Raw genomic sequence first — 20,453 nt, 5'->3', positions numbered from 1 at the left:
CGCAAACGCTCACTTCCAAACTCTACTTTATGATACTGCAGGCCACGATTTTTGTAGCGATGCCTTCCACTCGATCATATGCCCAGCTTATCATCCCACCGCTCATCGCCGGTTCGGCCGGTATTTGGTAGCGATGCCTTTAATGTCTAGTCTTTACGCGCTTATCGTGCTTTTTCAGTGGACGGAGCGACGGTCCGCTCGCATTATCACGGGATCAGCCGCCGTGAGCGGTGGGATGATAAGTAGAGTAGAATAAGTCATAATGCATTGATACAAAATCGCGGCCCTGATCGCTTTGATCGCGGGCGGGCGTCGCTCTGACCCCTGAAGCGCGAAAAGTGCAAAAAGGAATATCATCGGAGACGGAATCGCTACAAAATCGCGGCCCGCGCGCATGTGCATCTGTGTTGTGCGAGTTTGCGTGCGCTGAAAATTTTTTTATTGCGCTCAGAGAAATCTGATCATGCCACTCTACATGACGCGGTGGGCAAATGAATGAACGCCAACAATCGTGTTCATTGACCACGTATACAAAACACACAAACGATCGATGTCGAATTCATATTACTCTCATGAGTTGGGATGTCATTTTAAGAATGCTTAAGCCTGATGCAGTTCTCAACATTGCTTATCATTAAGCTTCTGTACAACTGTACAACTTTGTACCTTCCACCCATGGAGGAAGGAAACAACTTGAAAAAGAAAAAAAAAGGTTTTTTTTCCTTCCTCCATGCTTCCACCCACTACGGTTGTACGGCATTGCTTTAGTAGTATTTTTCTTTTCTGTTTTGGTTTGGTTGGGTGATGCAGTGGGGGGGGGGGGGGGGGGGGGGGGGGGGCGGTCGAAGCCGCATGCCAATCCGCATCCATAGAATCCACGGCCATAGCCACAGCTGTCATCTAAGCGAGAACGACTGCGTTGCACTGTGTTAAGCTCGAGATGCTTGTGTTCGTTGAATATGAAGTGGACATGACCACTGTGGTTGTCAGGCACACCGCAGTGCAAAACTTTAACCCAGAGAATGTCGTGGATTTCGATCCTGTTGTCCTCTACGACGTGTGGTGGAACGGCGATGCGACAGAGTGCTGCACATGGCTGGTAAGTTCTACTCATTCGTTAATAAGCAGACCTTAAATGTTTATACGACTAACATTTCGAACGATTTAATCTTCACCGGCATGTGCTTTGTCCCGCTCATTTTGCAGTAAGCAAATGTCCGGCGCAATCTCGTAGCGTGACTTTGGGGTTTAGGCCTGGCTGCTCGAGACGTATCTCTCCTTTGATTAGAGTCTCGGGCAGTCTGCGATATGTCTGGAAGGGTCGGCGTTATGAAATGGGGAGGGGGTGCAGCACGCACTGCCGCGGACGCTCAAGGTAGACACTGCTTCGCAGCAGGAGCCATCGGCGCAAATGTGTGCTTTTGGCAGTTAGCAGCAGAATTTTCGTTTTGGACACATAATTTTGGGCGTAAATGTTAAGCGGCTCCATATTTAGTCTGATGGAATGACATATGCCACATGAGAACCTGTCTACTGCATGAACGGGTATCTGTCGTGTAGTGGACGTGGGAGCCACGCTTGCAAATGCTTTGCATTCATGAAAGGATGAAACGAGAGTAATGCCAGGGGGAGACCAGAGGAACTGATATTCTGGCCTGATTTGTTATTATGACACTTGAATGTTTATCACCTAACATTCCTGCCTGTCGGCAGTGTCAGCTTTGTAATGCCTTGTTAAATGCAATGCAGAAACTGAAGAAATGGTGCTGCACACGTCGAAAAGGCTCAGAAAGATGTCCTTAGAAAAGGGCAAGAGCACCAAAGGTATGGCAACTGAAAGTTTACAAGATTTTAGATTTATATGGTGTTACTGATTTGTGTCATGTGGCTGTGCTTTATATAAAAAAATGGCGCTACATGCTAGCATTTTTTACCCAAGCCCAAACCGCATGCGAGTGATTTTGTGGGCAACGGCGACAGAACAAGCCGTCGCGCAAACTGATTGCTCGTTCTTGTCGCTTGATCGCTTGGTTCTGGAAATCTACAATTCGTCGCCGGAACGACTTTCTATGAGCGACTAGCCAATAGCGCGAAGCCAGAACAGGATGTACATCAGTCAAGTACAACCGATTGTCACACGGAACAAGCGAATGACTCAATTTTGATACGCACAAAGATAAGAACCTAGTGCAAGACCTTAAGAAATATTTATGGTGCTCTTTACAGTAAAACATATCAAGTTAAACTAATAGAGCATGCGTCACACCAGTTACGGCGCGTATTTGCTGCCCTCATACCAGCAACACCGGGGAGACAGCGCTCAAAGTCATCGCTCGCGTGTGGTACGACTTGTAGGCGACGAGCGAATGCGACAGCCATCTTCGTCACGTCACTTGGAGCTGTCGCGTGCAAGATCGCGTGCATGCGGTTTATACTTAAGGCTTGTTGAAGGCCTTACAAGAGCATTGCATCTTTTTGCAAAGGAAGTGAGCTCTGCAGTGGACACAATGTAGTGCATATTTGTGCATGAAGACATTTGTGTGTGGCTTTCTATGACTTCAAATTGCACTTCCATGTCTGTGTTCATCTTATTGTGTAATTTTTACAGGAATTATAACTGCCATGGCCTCTATGGCACCTTCGTCACAGGAGCATGGTAAGAGTACATTTTTTGTACAGCACTGTTCAGTTTCAAGCACCAATTTTTTCTAGTTGTGCAGTACTTCACACTCACTGATATTCGTCCATGCTCAGCAGTGCTTACTCACAGCCACTACCTTACAAATGGACCTTTTTCCAGTAAGCGACCCCTCTAGCGGCCGCCACTTCAACTAAATTTGACGGGCAAGACACACACGCTCCCACCGCTTCTCGCTTCTACGCAAAGCATGGTAGCGTTTGACCAAGCAGTCTCTTGCGACGGCTGTCCCTGCTTTTTTTTTCTTCTGTCGCTTGTGTTGCTGAAGCAGCTTCTCATTGTCCTGCTCTAGCGCGCATGTATTTGCTCACATGTAGCAATAACACATTTTACATTTACCGATGCAATGGCAGCATGCTGATGCGATGTGCAGGCCATTTGTAACCAAGATTTGAGAGATGCGCCGGCTTTTGTTCTTGAGCAGCTTGGTCAGTACTTTGACTCAACTGGCGAAGGCATGTGTGAGCGTGAAATGCGCCTTGGCAGGACTTTCTTCAGGATAAACTCGACCGTCGTTTTGAGTGGCTCGACTTGAAGGAGGCGGTCAACAGACGCATGCACGTGCGTACGTGCTTGCCCTCAAGAGCGGGCATGCAAGCAGCTCACCATGATGAACAAACAACATGCAAAACTTCTGCGCACATACTGCGAGTGCACTGCAGGGCAAGTGTTGTTTTATATCGAGATATGTATCGTATATGGCATGGTACTGGGGACTAAGTGGACGCAACACAGTACGGGGGGGTAAGCAGAATGTAAGTGGACGCAACACATTGTTTTGTCAGGTGCGTAAAGCTTCATTTGCCTGCAAAAAGTAAGACTCGCGAGTTTTGCATATTGTGGCACCGCGGGTGTGTCGCTTTGGCCTCGAACGATGCATTCTGATCGGCTGTGTGGCGAGATTCTTCTTTTCGTTTGGCCCCATGTAACCGTACAGCTATTTCCGCTTGCATGCGGTAGCACGTTCTTAAGCCAATGGTAAAATCCGTGCGGTATACATACCCGTAGATTAAAACATCGCCGTGACTTCCGAGTCGGTCGTAAGGCGAGAAGTCCAATAACCACAGCGCTAGCATCATGCTGTTACCAGAACGCAGGCTTACCTCACTCAGCAAGAATTGCGTGATAACTCACTGATAACATGGGGTATTTTTTTTTAATTTGACCGTGCGCTCCACTCCAGTACAATGTTCACCATTCCACGCCGGTTTGTGCAATCGACGGTACAGAAAGTGCCTGCATGAGTTTTGTCGCAAACGCTGCGCCTATCGCTCGAGCGTTAGTTCACAGAGTCTTTTTCATCGACAAAAGTGCTTGCAGTCTTTCCCACAAACAGCTAAGTGTTTCCTTTAACCAATATTCTTGCCCAGAACACGAGAAAAATTATTGATCAGCAACTCAAGCTCAGGAAATTGCCGCGGATCATGCAAGGGTTCACGCACTCACTTCGCACACCTGCCCTGTGATAATGGCGGCGCGGCATATGCAGCTGGGGCATGCCCATGTGCATAGCTGAATTGGAAAAAGGTCCATTCATTTGAGCCTATAGGCACTCATCATCATAGATTTGCAACCGTTTGCACTTTTTCACATTTGCTCTTATGATGTCACTGACGCGTACTCATGCTAACATTGATTCATGCCCGGTCATGTCAGAAATTTCACGAGATCGAAGCCGGTTGTATATTTCACTTTTTTTTCTTGACCAAATAGATATGGTGGGCACGCCATTCAAAAGCATGCAACTGAATTTTGTTTTTAACAGAACCTAACAGTTTACCAGAAAAAGCTACCAAAGACCAACTGGTAAAGGCTACATTTTCATGCGGAGTGTTTTTTCTCAAATTTGAAAGTATCTGTGAAGCAACATAAACGGAGCATGGACACATAACTATTATTACATAGTATATACAAACATAAAGGATATAGGTCGTATGGTTTCCCTTTTTAAGAGAAAAAATGCCTTCTAAAAATTTGAGAAATGCTACATTTTACAATATTGTAAAACCGATTTCACCTTTCATTTTTCAGTGCATGAAATTTTGCCGAATTTGTGCCTGTGCGTGTAGAACTAGAAAGAAAATAGTATGCAATAATCATTTGATGGCAAATGAGTGACTACGGCTTAAGCGGTCAGGCATGGGGTTCAATGGGGGCTGGGTGGGGGAATCTTCGCGACTACATTTAAACTGCAATTACACATTAAGCGGGTACGTATTAATGAGGTTTGACTGTACCCGAGTTCCTTGAGTGTAGGCAGAAATAATTACCTATGTATTATTGCAGCGTCATTGTACAGGTCATGTTTGCAAGGTACCAGTGTGTGGTATGTCCCACGCAATGTTCCTGACAGACATTTTTGGTTTATATACCCCGGCAATGTGTAATGGTTACATTATGCTCTTTCGATAGCATGGGACTCCTATATTGCTTTTGAAGTCTTAAATCCTTACCTTTTATGAGACCTGGCAATTCAAGGGAAAAGTACATTTTCTTTTGTAGCTGACATGGACATATTCACTGGAGAGGCCATCGATGTTGTCATCGGATTTTCAAGAGATGACGGAAAGGTAACTTTAAAAGTCATAGAACTGTTTTTTAAGGATCGATGTTACATTTACGTTCTGAAAGGGCTCATACACTTCAGAGTGGGGAAAGAAACTCAGCTATGTCCCTTTTGTTTTTCCTTTATGGATGTAAGTAGCTGTGTATGATCCACGAACTAGATTTATGGCCGAGTACCATATTTATTCAAATCTAGGCCGGTCTCACTCATAAGCCAGCACCTGAAGGTCTGAAGCCGGTGAAAAAAGTGCTTTTCTTGAATGTAAGCCGGACAAGTTAGGGCAACAGACGCAAAACGCAAATAGCATTTATTAGTCACAACCCGTCCCAGCCCATGCAGTGTTGTCGTTGCTGCTAGCCTTGTCGCTTACCTTCTTATCATTGTCAGCATAAAAGAGCAGACAATTTTTGGTGCCATTTAGTGCACTTTAGATGCTGCACTCCTTGAAAGCATGCAACCAAGCTTCATGGCGTCTCCCATGCTGCAGTGACCCAGCTCGCCACTTGTGTTAGTTATGTGCATTTAGTACAACCTGTTGCTGTTAGCTTATACGCTTTATCACTCGGCCAGATCACGAAGTATTTCCGCAGGCAATCCATCCTCAAAAGGCTTGTTGATACAGACGTCAAGTGGCTGAGGCTGGTCCGTCATGCCACCTGGTATAATAGCGATGCCCATTCAAGCTTGGGAGAGCACAGCCTTCATGCTGTCAGTAAGGTGCCCACAGTACACATCAAGGACAAGGAGACAGTTCTTGGGTGACGTTGCCATGTGATCCTAATCCACTAGTCAAATGTGGCACTCGTCATCCGCCTGTTCGCATTTGCCTGTGTGGCAGCATTTCTGGGAAAGGCTTCTTAAGCCGGCAGTGGCTTCCTCTTATAAATTATGTATGCAGGCAGCTTATGTCAATCAGCTGTGCCATGCAGCATCATGATCGCATGTTGCTTTCCGCAAGTGGCCGAGCACATGACACCCCTTTGGTGCTGTTGTCATTGGCTTGCTACACCACAGACATACCAAAATAAATGAAAAGGGGTCAGTTTACAGCACTCTACTGCAGCCACTTTTGATTGGCTGGAGTGGCCAAGTAGAAAATCTGACCCTGGTAATATGCTTGCTCTGGTATTTTTGTCTCACATAAATGTTTTAGTTGTGTTTATTGTTGCTTAACACTATTGCCACAATTTCCTGTGTAGAACAGTGTCCCATGAAAGCACAACTATGCTTGCTCTCAATGTATACAAATGTACGAGAAGTGTTTGCAGATCATCTGCATTTGCTGGTGGTAGTAAAATTAAGAGTGTGCAGAAATGACAGCAGTGGGATAGTGGGCATAAAGAAACAGTTCTGTGCGAGACTAGCTTGATGGCTCCTCTAACTAAGCCGCCATAAAGCGATCTCGGTGCTTGTGGAGATGGCCATTTTCGCTGCGTCTTCCAAGCCCATAAAAAAATTGCCGCCACACAGAAGAAATAACTATATAAAATGAAATTGTGCTTCTACTATAAGTTAGATGGTGCACTGCGCTCGTAGTGAAGCAGGTCTCCAAAACGGCGCGAGAAAACATAATTGGTGGACTAATCTTTTTATTATGGTAATGTCACTTGTGTGATGAAATCTAGGGTTTGACGAAAACTTGTCTGGCGAGGAAAGAACATGGCTGAATAAACGTACACTCGCCAACTGAAGAACACAAAAACAACAGATTGACGTTTTGGCACCCACTACGGGTGCCTTGTTCACAATGAACGAATGCATGGTGATCTTTATTATATATGCGTTGGAAGACGTAAGGCCCTTGCGTACAACTCAGGGAGGGGGCCCCGTGTCCGGTTTATTGTGTTAGTCGTAGATTGTAGTATGCAAAATGATTCAAGAAGCTATCGGGATAATTTCTTCTCTCTTTTGATGATGAAAGCCGAATGCCAGTTAATACTGTGACCAGTCTTCTCATGATGCTCTGCTAGGGCGCTGGAAACCGTGTGTCCTTTGGCTACATCATTGCGGTGCTGCTGTAGCCTTCTTTTAAAGTTTCCCGTCTCGCCTACGTAGCACGCCTGGCAGTCCTGGCATGGAATTTTGTAGATGATGCCGGGATATTTTTCTTTTTCGAGGCAGTCTTTGACTCGGACGAGTTGTTTTAGCTTGCTTGAAGGGATATGGCAGATTTGTACATCATAATCTTTGAAAATTCTTGACATTGACTCGTTCACGCTTCGTGCATAGGGGAGAGCCGCCCGTTTCCTTGTTCTCATCGGCCTGATAGGGGGTTCAGCGGCACGCTTTTCTTCAGTCTTTATAAACTGGCTAGGGTAGCCATTGCTGACCAAATCCTGCGTTACTCTCTTCAACTCAGCTCTGCGTGCGTCAGTAGTCGAGCACGATCGGAATGCACGGGTGAACAGTGTAGAGGCAACAGATCGTTTGTGTCCAACGGGATGGGCCGAATAAAAGTGCAGATATTTCCCTGTGTGCGTAGGCTTCTGATAAATGCTTGTTGAAAGGCCGGATGCAGTACGCATGACTTCAACGTCAAGTAAAGCCAGGCGACCATTAACTTCTTTTTCAACGGTGAATTCTATTGTGCTTTGGAAAGCCCTCGAAGATAAAGCCCTTACGACATTCCAGCCCGCTCCAAAATTGTTCCTGCGGTATGTCGACGATTGTTTTTCCATTATCTGCCGCAAAGACGTCGTACCTTTTCTGCAGCACTTGAACTCTTTCCAAAGCACAATAGAATTCACCGTTGAAGAAGAAGTTAATGGTCGCCTGGCTTTCCTTGACGTTGAAGTCATGCGTACTGCATCCGGCCTTTCAACAAGCGTTTATCGGAAGCCTACCCACACAGGAAAATATCTGCACTTTGATTCGGCCCATCCCGTTAAACACAAACGATCTGTTGCCTCTACACTGTTCACCCGTGCATTCCGATTGTGCTCGACTACTGATGCACGCAGAGCTGAGTTGAAGAGAGTGACGCAGGATTTGGTCAGTAATGGCTACCACGGCCAGTTTATAAAGACTGAAGAAAAGCGTGTCGCTGAACCCCCTATCAGGCCGATGAGAACAAGGAAACGGGCGGCTCTCCCCTATGCATGAGGCATGAGCGAATCTATGTCAAGAATTTTCAAAGATTATGATGTACAAATCTGCCACATCCCTTCAAGCAAGCTAAAACAACAACTCGTCCGAGTCAAAGACTGCCTCGAAAAAGAAAAATATCCCGGCATCGTCTATAAAATTCCTTGCAAGGACTGCCAGGCAGGCGTGCTACGTGTGTTCTTCAGTTGGCGAGTGTACGTTTATTCAGCCATGTCACTTGTGTGAAGGTTTTTTTTTGTATGTGTACATTAATGTTGATGGCATAATTATGTAATCATGCAGTCCTTGGAACGCAATGCTTGTGCACATTTCTATATTGCATCTAGTGACCGCACAGATCAACCTGAAAATAAAGAGTGGTCCTACAGACAACACATGTATTTGAAATTCGGCTACCCAATGTCAAGGTAGATGTTAGTGAGTTCATCGAGCTATAGATAGCAGTGAAGATTCTTGCAGATCATTGTCAATTTAACAAATTCAGCGATTGCTATTTATGCTTGGGAGATTTTTATGTGGGAGTGTCTAAAAGATTTTTTTAAATTTTACTGTATAATTTCGTTCTGCTCATGCAGGTCAGCCCACTACAACTAATAAATGGCCAGAATGCCAGAAAACAGTAGAGTTGAGAAAATGCATAGTGTATATCGTCCAGTATAAAACCTGTTAGCTACAAGCTATGTATGTGTTATTATATATTGCAGGTGTATGCTGGATCCGGGCAATGAATAGAAAAGGCTGCTTGGGGGACATTGTTGCGGTCTACGTCTATGTTCTGCCGTATGGCGTCCACAATGTATTGGATGCCAGATGAGCTTAAGAACAGAAGCATGACCTGGACTTTGTCCAACAAGTCGCGATCCAAGGGAAGGACTGAGGCCAGACCAGCCGTGACGCCACAAAAGTTGTCATCCTTGAAAAGTATATGAACATACTGTTCCAATGAACTGATCTACTCATGTATAGATGGCACATGCAAATAGCCACAGTAAAAGCGAAGCTAGTGCTAAAGCACTGTGTTGCGATCATCTGCTACTGAAATATTTCATGTTAAAACTGTAGAAAGAATTTGAGGCATGTGAGTTAACATGAAAAAAGTAATCTGCAGTTTGGTTATTGAAAATGCAGCTTTGCAAAAATATTTCATTGAACCGTGGGCATATTGTTGGGAACTTGCACTGTGCATGCTGGAAATTATTGTTTAGATGCTTTCATTACTTTTGTACTCGTGATTGCTTTTCTTGCGCAGGCCTCCTCCGGATCTTCATGGGCAACCGTGTCACGCCGGAAGACGAGAAAAAAAAGATTGAAAGAAGTGCGCAGGCAATTGGCGCAGAAACTAGCTGACGCGCAAAGAAGGTAGTGCTACTGGTACTGATAGCTACGGGGCTTGTCCCAAAAGTTTGTGCACTGAGCCAGCAAAAACGCGGCAGAGAATGTAGTGACATGAACTGCTCAAACTTCTGGGACAGACTTTGTATATTGACCTTACCAGCTTAGCACTTCTACCTTTCTTTGTGGAGTTAGTGCTTACCGTATTTACTAAAAAATAGGTCCAACATGAGTATAGGTCGACCACTATATATTGAATTAGTTGAGAAATTTAGAAAATTTTAGTTTGAATTAAGTCAACCAATATCTTTCTTTAGCACTAGTAGTGTAAACTTAAATTATAGCAGTAGTAGTGTAAACTTAAATTTTTTCTCTTAAGGATCTTGGGTGGTGGGTCGGTGCCTCAGTTTAGAGCTCCATTAATCTCTGCAGCTTGCTGGGCTTGATCGATAAGAGCTCTCTGGCTCTCTAGATTTTCGCTAGCAAGCCAAACGTCCCGCTGCCTGTTGCTTGGAATTTGCGCCGTTAGGGGTTGAATTTAGAATTTGGAAGTCGTTGCTTACATATCCACATTACGTGGATGAGACTTGGCCCACCAAGGGAAGTGGCAGGGCGTATGCATCTTGTGAAGTATTTGGATGTATGGATATGCGTGGACGACCACAGAAATAGCGAAGGAACGAAAAAGATTAGGTCTATCTTAAAAGAGACGGGAAGAGTGTGGATCAGAGAGCAAATGGCGATAGCCGATATTCTTGTTGACATTAAGATGGGAAATGTAACTGGGCAGGCCATGTAATGCGTAGGATGGATAACCGGTGGATCATTGGTTACAAAATGGATACCAAGAAAGGGAAGCGCAGTCGAGGATGGCAGAAAACTAGGTGGGGGGATGAAGTTAGGAAATTTGCAGGCGCAAGTTGGAATCGGCTAGCGCAAGACAGGGGTAATGGAGATCGCAGGGAGAGGTCTTCGTCCTGCAGTGGACATAAATATAGGTTGATGATGATGTGTGTTTGTAAGAAGAGCCGGTACCTGGCCTGTTTCCCTGTATGGTCTGGGTGTAGGTGGCTGTATTTTTGTCTCTTTGGTCTTCGAGGATGTCGTGCTGGTGGATCAGGGGTATTCCAGTAAAACACGTTGTGGGGCTAGTTGGTGCATAGCTTTCAAAAGATGAAGCGCCAACAGTGACAGCACATTAGGAAGGAACAAAGACAGGACAGGCGCTACTTGCAACTGTTTATTGTGGTCAAAGGTGGTTGAATATATAGCCATGGGGAGAGGGGGGACGAAAAAGGCGGAACACTGATTGTATGAATGCGCATGCGTGAGAACACTGAAGATATGCATCAAGGAAATGGCGAATCTAAAACTTATCTAAAAGCATACTTTCATTTGTGTATATATTCAGAGACGGGGAGCTGACACATGTTTCCCCTCTCTTCCTAATCTGGTTGGCCTCCAACAATTCACGTGCCACAGAGTCTTTACTTTTAAACAAGATTGTAGTATTTTGATGCCTTGCTTCACATGCTTGTTTATTTTCATTGCCGCAGGCCTTGCAATGAAGAGGCAAGTTTTAGCCATAACCATATTTCAATGAAAGCTTATGCTCCCGCAGGCGATCATTAATACATCGGCCAGTTTGGCCGACGTACTCTTTCCCACACTTCAGCGGTATACGGTATACAACTCCTTCCTCACACTTCACAAAAGGATTCGTATGTTTAATGGAACACCCTGCTTTCTTAGAGTTATCAGAACCAATCAGGCGGCACAAAGTAGCAAGTTTTCGGGGTGCGGAAAAAACCACAGGAATTTTGTATTTCACGGCGACGTGTTTAAAATTGTGCGCCACTTTGTGAGAATACGGAATCACCACTGGTTTGGCTCTTTTCGAATGTTTGACCTTCTTCAGTGCTTCTTTTTTTTCTTTTTTCACCTTTTTCAATAACGCCTCCGAAACTGCGCTTAAAACCGAACAAGAGAAGCCAGCCTTCCTCAATTTCAAAATCTGTTCGTCTCAAGCTTCCTTGTGCCTTATGACAGCACGATTTTTTAAGGGCGGATTCGAGGCACATAGTGGCAATCGCACGTTTAACAGTCTTGGAGTGTGTAGACTCATACGGCAACAATTCCTTGCGGGCACGGGGTCGATACATCCAGCAGGAACCTTCGTCAGTAAGGGTTATGTCAAGATATAAAAACTGCAAGCTGTTATCCTTGGCTAGTTCAAAAGTAAAATCTAAGCCTTTGCCGTGCTGTTTAGATTTTACTTTTGAACTAGCCAAGGATAACAGCCTGCAGTTTTTAGATCTTGACATAACCCTTACTGACGAAGGTTCCTGCTGGATGTATCGACCCCGTGCCCACAAGGAATTGTTGCCGTATGAGTCTACACACTCCAAGACTGTTAAACGTGCGATTGCCACTATGTGCCTCGAATCCGCCCTTAAAAAATCGTGCTGTCATAAGGCACAAGGAAGCTTTGACGAACAGATTTTGAAATTGAGGAAGGCTGGCTTCCCTTGTTCGGTTTTAAGCGCAGTTTCGGAGGCGTTATTGAAAAAGCTGAAAAAAGAAAGAAAAAGAAGCACTGAAGAAGGTCAAACATTCGAAAAGAAAGCCAAACCAGTGGTGATTCCGTATTCTCACAAAGTGGCGCACAATCTTAAACACGTCGCCGTGAAATACAAAATTCCTGTGGTTTTTTCCGCACCCCGATAACTTGCTACTTTGTGCCGCCTGATTGGTTCTGATAACTCTAAGAAAGCAGGGTGTTCCATTAAACATACGAATCCTTTTGTGAAGTGTGAGGAAGGAGTTGTATACCGTATACCGCTGAAGTGCGGGAAAGAGTACGTCGGCCAAACTGGCCGATGTATTAATGATCGCCTGCGGGAGCATAAGCTTTAATTGAAATATGGTTATGGCTCAAACTTGCCTCTTCATTGCAAGGCCTGCGGCAATGAAAATAAACAAGCATGTGAAGCAAGGCTTCAAGATACTACAATCTTGTTTAAAAGTAAAGACTCTGTGGCACGTGAATTGTTGGAGGCCAACCAGATTAGGAAGAGAGGGGAAACATGTGTCAGCTCCCCGTCTCTGAATATATACACAAATGAAAGTGTGTTTTTAGATAAGTTTTAGATTCGCCATTTCCTTCATGCATATCTTCAGTGTTCTCACGCGTGCGCATTCATACAATCAGTGTTCCGCCTTTTTCGTCCCCCCTCTCCCCATGGCTATATATTCAACCACCTTTGACCACAATAAACAGTTGCAAGTAGCGCCTGTCCTGTCTTTGTTCCTTCCTAATGTGCTGTCACTGTTGGCGCTTCATCTTTTGAAAGTGGATCAGGGGTTCCTCGTAGGGATCCTCGAGCAGTTTGGTCGGCCTTCTCATTTCCCTTGTGCCCAGAGTGTGCCGGGCACTACATTATTGTGTGGTGCCATTCTAGGGTGGCGCCTAGCATGCTGTAGATTTTGTGTGGAATGGTGCCCGTTATATATGAATGCACCACTGCCTGGGAGTACGTCAGGACTAATGGAGATTGTTCTTCTGCTTCTGCATCTTGAAAGGCCAGTGCTATGGCTGCTGCCTCCTCCGTGCAAGCCAAAGGGGTCCGAATGGAGGCAGTTATCACTGTGGACTATTGTGAATTTGTTGCCACTCTATGCACGTTCGTGTAGTATATGTCTGGATTTCTTCCATGTTTGTTTTGTAAGGTCTTTGATCGTGCTTTTCTTCTGCTTTGGTTGTGTTCCGTGCTCATGTTCTTTGGGATTGCTGAAACAAATTTTCCCTCTTCTGTATGTTAAGCAGCAAAACTTTCTTCCCTGCTGTACTGCTCACTCAGGGGCATCCCACCTTTTACAGCAGGACCCTTCCTAGTTCTGTTGAATTCATATGCTGTCGGTGTGCGACGACCACCACCGTGGTATATTCTTCATATGTGACGTAAATACCAAGAGCGTCCACTTCTTGATGCTCGTGTGTTTTGGTAGCTCCGGAGAAGCCTCGTATGCTGCCCTGATGATGGCGCTCACTTTGGTCGTCTTGGGCTTTTTAGCCTTTGAAAAGGGAGGCGAGTCAATTCTGCAAGCTGGATCCTCTTCGTACTTGCCAGAGAAGTCATCCTTGATAAATGCTGCACAGGCGTCCTCGGCATCCCAAATGACGATGTCTTTAACGCTGTCGAGTGTGCTGTATATGCAGCATCATTTAAAACCAGACTGAATCTCAGCTGGCAGGCCTCCTCGACCATTCTTAACCCATGTTGAGACTTTGCTTGTCTCCAATGATGGTCCCCAAACATACTTTATTAGATTTCTTAATACTAGTTTTGCTTTCTACTTTGTTGTGTATATTTACTACAGGTTACAAATAATGTACTAGTAAAGCAGGCGCCCATGTGCTGCTTGAACCGAGGCGTGGCAGAGGAATGCCATTGCCTCGGTACTTTTGCTAGCTTTTTTCATGAATATAGGTAGAAATTTGTTGGTAACATAGATTGAGTAGCTTCATTAATTTCGAGAAATAGGACCTATGTAGAGTAAATACAGTGTTTTTGTTTGCATGTATATGATGGCTGCGTGTGAATTACTGTGCAATAAAACTTTGAAACCATCAATCAAAGGTGTATTTTCTATTTAGGAACTGTCTGACAGCATAATCAAGCATGCTTGATGACGCCACTAGGGATCGCATTCTCGGAAAATCACATTCGGAGGTAGTTTCACTTTTGCGAGAATCGGCACTGCATGCCTGCGCACAAGCGTCGGGAAAATGCAAGAGCTTTCGTGGGCCGAGCCATGAACTCTCGCGAAAGTGAAACTATCGCTGAAAGTGATTGCCAGAGAATACTGCCGCAATTGTGGCCTGTCGGAATAGAATGTTCCGACAGGATTACAAACCGACAGGCTGAAACCGACAGGCCGACACCGACAGGCGAACGCCGACAGGCTGACACCGACAGGCTGACGAGCCGACAGGCTTACAGGCCGACAGGCCAAAATAACATATAGCCGACCAGCCGACAGCCTGTCGGATTTTTTGACTGGGCTTTGTGACACCCAAAATTATTGTTTCTTATCTTGAATACAAGCCATCTTATGTTTACATGCCTGTAGCATGAAGCCCTAGTTGATATCGCAGCTCTCGCCTACCTATCTTCTTTAGAGGCTATTGGGTCTGTATCAAGCTGAAAGAAGGGGCAACAAAGCTAAAATCAAGCTCCCAAGAGTTCTCGAATGCGCTTAATTTTGCAGATACTCAGTACCACCATTTTTTTTTCAGATGCGTATCAAATGATGCATCGTAAGCTGCGTAGTGCGATTTGGTGTTTGCTCAAAATAAATATCATTGCAGTTGAATACAAATCGACACATTATTCTCTCTCTCTCTCTGATTGCACTAAATAGCACCAAACATCAGTCTCTCAAGCTGCAGAAAATCCAGTTTATCAATGCTAAGTTGGTTTCACACTAGTAAGGAGGATTTGTTCATAAATTCACATCATGTGCACTGATAAATAAATGTCGACCTCACAAACCTTCAACAAAATAGGTTATGAACTCGTTACAAAAGTAATTACCGATAGGTTCTTGAGACAAGCTTGGTCATTACAGAACCTAGCACATTTATAAAATTCGTTACCACAGATTGCAAGTGACACATCGTTAGTCCCTATTCTTCGTTTGAAACAAATAAAGTAGCGGATGCTGTGAATAATCACACATTTTATCCACCATTTAGAACACTGTCCTCTCGATTCCCCCATGCATACCTGGAGCGGTTAGCGTGTGGGCGCACAGGCAAGACGTATTCACCGTGACGAACTTAAATTGAAATGATCTAATATAAAAAACTTGAATGCGCTCTCTCATTTGCATACAACGATAGTCACCAGAAGAACCACACAATCTTTCCGGACATTTGCACGAGATGATCGGGATATACGCAGGCACCCTGAAATGGTCCACGTCAATCACTCTTCTGAATGGGCAAATAGCCCGGTCACCAACGCTTCTTGCTGTCGGTATAGGCACACATGGACCTTTGAAACTTTCCGAGGGCGCAGCGCCATCGCCCGCGCAGGTGAGTGCAAGCAGCGCAAGAAGACGTGCATACGAGAGGTTTCGCCGTTGTAAGAGAGCCATCCGGTCTGCAATGAGCATCCTCTTCGGTGCCTTCGAAGTTTCTCGTGGGCTTCGATATGCTGGATTTGCCGACACTCTTTCATGCCACATCCGAATATTCTCGTAGTCCAACTTATGAACAAAAAAATGCAGGAAAATCTCGTCAAGCTTAAAAACTAAGATGCGCGCCACATTTGACCTTTCCAGACAGGCGGTTTGATTGGTAGTTTTCGAAAGGATATATATTTTAAGCCTTCGTAGTAGTCACGCTTCATCGGTCATTGAGAGCTTTTTGACGAGCTCATCTGACGTCAAGATATTAGACATGGGAACATTATTGTGTTCTTAGTAAATGTTTGCTGACATTTTCAGTTCACTTTGTGCCCGTTTATTTGAGCCTCTCTGAGGCTCGTGCGTGAGATTTTGAAAACGCAGGTGTTTTTTTCCCCACTGATTAGAATAGCGACGTCACGCTACAGCCGCTTAAGAGATGACGCACGACTTCCGGTAGGTAAAAAAGTAAACATAAGTGCGATATTTGTGAAAAAGGGTTTTGCAATCAGCCATCTTGTAGTTTAGGTTTTCTCAATGCTATGATTATTCGTCGATGAGTACGTATGCTACAGAAAAAAAAATGGCAGAGCGATCCGATGCGAGCATATTTCCACTTTACCTCTGCATTACTGGTTGGCGTGACATTTGTGTGGAGAAACTAAATAGTAATCAATAAGAATCAGTGAGAATAGCATGGACGGCTATCGCTTCCAATCCTAGCTCTTAAAACAATATTGGTTTCCCGGAGGTTTTGGTGACTTCGCACAAGTACCGATGTGGTAACACCACTAGTAATCATTGCTAAAACTTGCATAGCCAGCACATTATTACAAACGCCTACCGCTTAATTGGCCTTCTTCGCCACAATTTTCACCTGCTCAGTACCCTTGCAACTGCTTCCTATAAAAGGGCTTTGTTCAATCCAAAGTGGCATGTGCCTCGGCTGTCTGGGACCTCTAAACGAAATTCACAATCGCATCGCTTCAATCAACTCAGAAACGTTGACCTCAGTGAACCACGCATGCTTTCTCATTCGGAAAAATTTAGTAGTGGAATAAAAAGGTGAAACAATCCTTTTTTAAGTGGTTGATCACGTATGGATGGTAACATAATATCTGAATGTCTGTGGGCTGAACCTCCGCGCTAAGTGCTACTGCGAATCAAATCTGCCTTTGACCACGACTCTAATAGAATCTCTTTCCCGCCTAACAGAATTTTCTTCCTCGCAGCGGCTGTAATTGTTCAAATCTGTAATTTTAAAACGTTTTTCTGCATAAATATGCCTCTTCATACACTTTTCTTGTCGATCATACTCCCACTCCTTTGTCTAATACCTCGTGACCATAAGATTATGTAAATAGATCAGGTAAATATAAAAAAAAGCTCTGCTTGAAAACTGATTAAGCCTATAACGGTCTTCTTTTGCTTTCGTCGTATTATTTTTGGGCGCCTGAAAAATGATTCCCGCGGAAGGTAAAAGGCATGAAAGAACGGAGATTATTGGATGAAAAGTTTTCTTTTGGTTCTCTAAAGTGCTGCACAGATTGTGGCGATTGCTGAGTTCCCGGAGGTACCCAGTTATGGCAGCGTTTCTATAATACTGCTTCAAGTTATGCCATTATGGAAAGCTTCTAGGTACATCCCTTGGAAAGCTTCTAGGTACATCCCTTCTCAAGGTATTTAAAAAAATAATATAGCACAAACATACATAAACTAATTACATTGAAAGAGTTGCATATGATAAGTGCCCATTCTTTCGTGTTCCAACGCTTGTCCTTTTGCCAAAGATGCGACGAAACTTTACTGTCTTGGAAACCAGGTTGTAATGCCCAAGGCATGAAGTATGCCACACTCTGTCTGATCCCTGAATTTGCCAATTTAAGCGCGAGAAACTAGACGTGAAGTCCTTTGTAGCGCTTTTGTTATGGTGGTCTGAATTTCAGCTGTAGATAGTTCAGCAAACCGAATGCTAATGATTACCTAATCTCCATAATAGCTGTTTTACCTCTATTATTATGTTATTATTTCCAAATAACGCTAGAAATGCAAGTTAACTGGTTTCTGGAATCTTGTTGGACGGGAAGCAGCGTTGTCACATTACTGGATCAACTGAAGTGGCCCTCTTTAATTTTTCTGGGTGATGTTGCGGAATGCGTGGAAATGTATTCGTCGTCCTTGGATTTCGTGGGTGTTTGTATTTTTATTTGCCGTGCTTTTGCGAGCAGCGACAGCCACCTTTCTTGATAAGTTATCCAATCTTGAAATTTTCAAGCGGAACCATTGCGTGCTGGTAGCCCTATATTAAGGGCTTCATTATGACTTCACTATGAATGATGACGTTCGCCTTTCTCTTTTTCCATGGTGACCTTCTCCTGACGTTTACAGGGAGATGTTTTGTTGAAAGCGCAATGTTCAGTGCTTTGTCGCTGCTCGGCATGTTCTTCCCCTGCTTGTGATTTATGCACAGGGAAGCTCATTGATGTCCCTTCCACAAGTAACATCTGGATGAGGACTAGCTGGTTTCAATTCAGAACGGAGGTTTACCAGCTCGAATAAAACGTTCGTGTACACCAATATAAATAATGCTAACCTATTTTAGGTGCCCCGTGCAAGCTTTCCATGGTATACAAACGCCTGAAAACGCTCTGAAGACCCCAGTGCACCACCAATCATAAAACTTGTTTCACTGACTGAAGGAACAGCGTTGTCTATCAGACGCCGCTGAGCATGAGTAAAACATGTATAGCACAAAAGGGACAGCGTTTCAATGACAGAGTTCGTCAGCACAGCACTAACGTAAAGAATGGGTATGGAAGTTATTTAGCGGGACATCGAACAAGTGCACGTGCAGTCCAATGTTTGAAAAGACACAGTCCATAGGGAATGGAAAAAGGAAGAGGTAAACGGAAATAATAGATGCACATCAGATTCGAAAGGCAGGAGATAAAGGTGTAAGCGCTCCTAACCATGCTTTCTCAGCAAATGAAAGAGCTTTTTCGATAATGTTTATGTGACTGGAGTCACTACCAGTACCTATTCCTGGATGCCTATCCAGGAATAGGTACAAAATGGCTGGTGAACATCAAATTAACTTCACGTTGACCGTCAGCCCTTGTCTGTGGCGTTTGTCGCTTCCATAGTTTTTCTGCTGATGTGCTCCAGTAAGGGGCTTTTGAATTCGAGCGAGAAGTGAAAAGGCAGACATTAAAGCATAGCGCACGTTAATTTCTCTCATAATTTCGCGAATTATTCAGCCTTTCCGCCTGACAGTATAACGTAGTTACTAAGGAGGAGGGAACAATTACAAGCGTTTCAGTTGGCTAAATGGCACCCTTCAAGCGTCCCCTTGCACTAATGCTGGTCGTCTATGCACTTTTCACTCCCACGAGATCGGACGTACTGCTTAATACAAGACATGATGCAACTGAAGATATCTCGGCAGGCTTTATATAGATCTGTTTGGTAGTCTCGTCTTCTCTATATGCTGGGCTGTCTTACTTTACTGTTTGCTTTTGTTTCTGGGCCTAAAAGAATCAGGCCCTTTGGACTTCGTCAAAGCGTTTCCCTTTTTTTAGTGAACAATTTCACCATACCAACCCTACGTTCCTTTGAATGCCATTTGAGACACCCTGCATGGTTTTATGACTGTGAGACCTAAAAGAAACAGTCTGTACTTTGTTCAGTTCACAGAATAGACGCCTGAGTTGTTGTTTTCATTTCTTACACGTCATACATTCTTGCACTTCGTCATGAATAACATCGACATTTGATTCTATGATGGCTTGCTTGATAAATTCTTTCTTACTCATCTCAGCCTTCAAAAACATCTCTCAGTCGGTATATACTGCTCGTGCATACCTTTGTCGAATTTAGTTAAGGTCGCCTCATACCTTCGTAGACTTTTTTTAAGGTCGTCGGGTTGAGATTAATGACAGACTCAGCGTCAACGAGGAAAGAGCAAAAGTATCGCATTCAAAGAGCAATACATTTCAGGGACGGCTTTCAACCCGGTGTGGAATTTAATTACGCTTTTTTTTCTTTTCATTATATATTCCATTTTTAAACCATTGAACATGATCTCATGCGTCGAACATACTTAAACCATGAAAATTGTGGAGACTAGGATGAGTTTGCAGTTGGTCATTGGAATGAAAATCAAACATTACGAATGATTATGGAAGATAAGGGGTAGGGAGAAAACTAAGCATCTCCGACTCCAAGGTGATTCGCAGGAAGCCAGTATGTGCACTGGTGTAAAAAAAAAAATTCGCGCAGAAACTCGTCTGGGAAATGTGTAAGTATGAGTAAGCATTGTGCCACCTGCTCATCTCCACGCAGCCTCGTGGCATTATCAATGGTATGAAACTTGATCCGAACAGCATTTACCTTTATCAACCCTCATCGGTCGTTATCAACCTTATAAAACATCCGACCCTTATGAAATCTTGCCGGTAATTATCAACCTAGATGTCCAGCGAAGCTGTTGCAAAACCAGCACTACATTTGCTGAGGAGGTTTTGTAGAAACCCGTGAAGGACCACACAGCAAGAGTGGTCG

At 44.2% G+C, this 20,453-nt stretch overlaps 1 protein-coding gene across 1 annotated transcript; it reads left to right on the top strand.

The window, feature by feature from the left end:
• Positions 1–893: 893 nt before the first annotated feature.
• LOC125941044 (uncharacterized) lies at positions 894–18,405 on the top strand. The gene is made up of 5 exons (XM_049657958.1): positions 894–1,099; positions 1,750–1,824; positions 2,609–2,656; positions 5,201–5,394; positions 18,364–18,405. The coding sequence occupies exons 1-5, from the start codon at positions 1,093–1,095 to the stop codon at positions 18,403–18,405; spliced, it is 366 nt and encodes a 121-aa protein (XP_049513915.1). The 5' UTR covers positions 894–1,092.
• Positions 18,406–20,453: the final 2,048 nt, after the last annotated feature.

The sequence above is a fragment of the Dermacentor silvarum genome, chromosome 10 (assembly GCF_013339745.2).
Source record: "Dermacentor silvarum isolate Dsil-2018 chromosome 10, BIME_Dsil_1.4, whole genome shotgun sequence".
Classification (NCBI taxonomy): domain Eukaryota; kingdom Metazoa; phylum Arthropoda; class Arachnida; order Ixodida; family Ixodidae; genus Dermacentor; species Dermacentor silvarum.
Note: the sequence above shows the minus strand (reverse complement) of the source record. Positions and strands in the feature narration are given on the sequence as shown.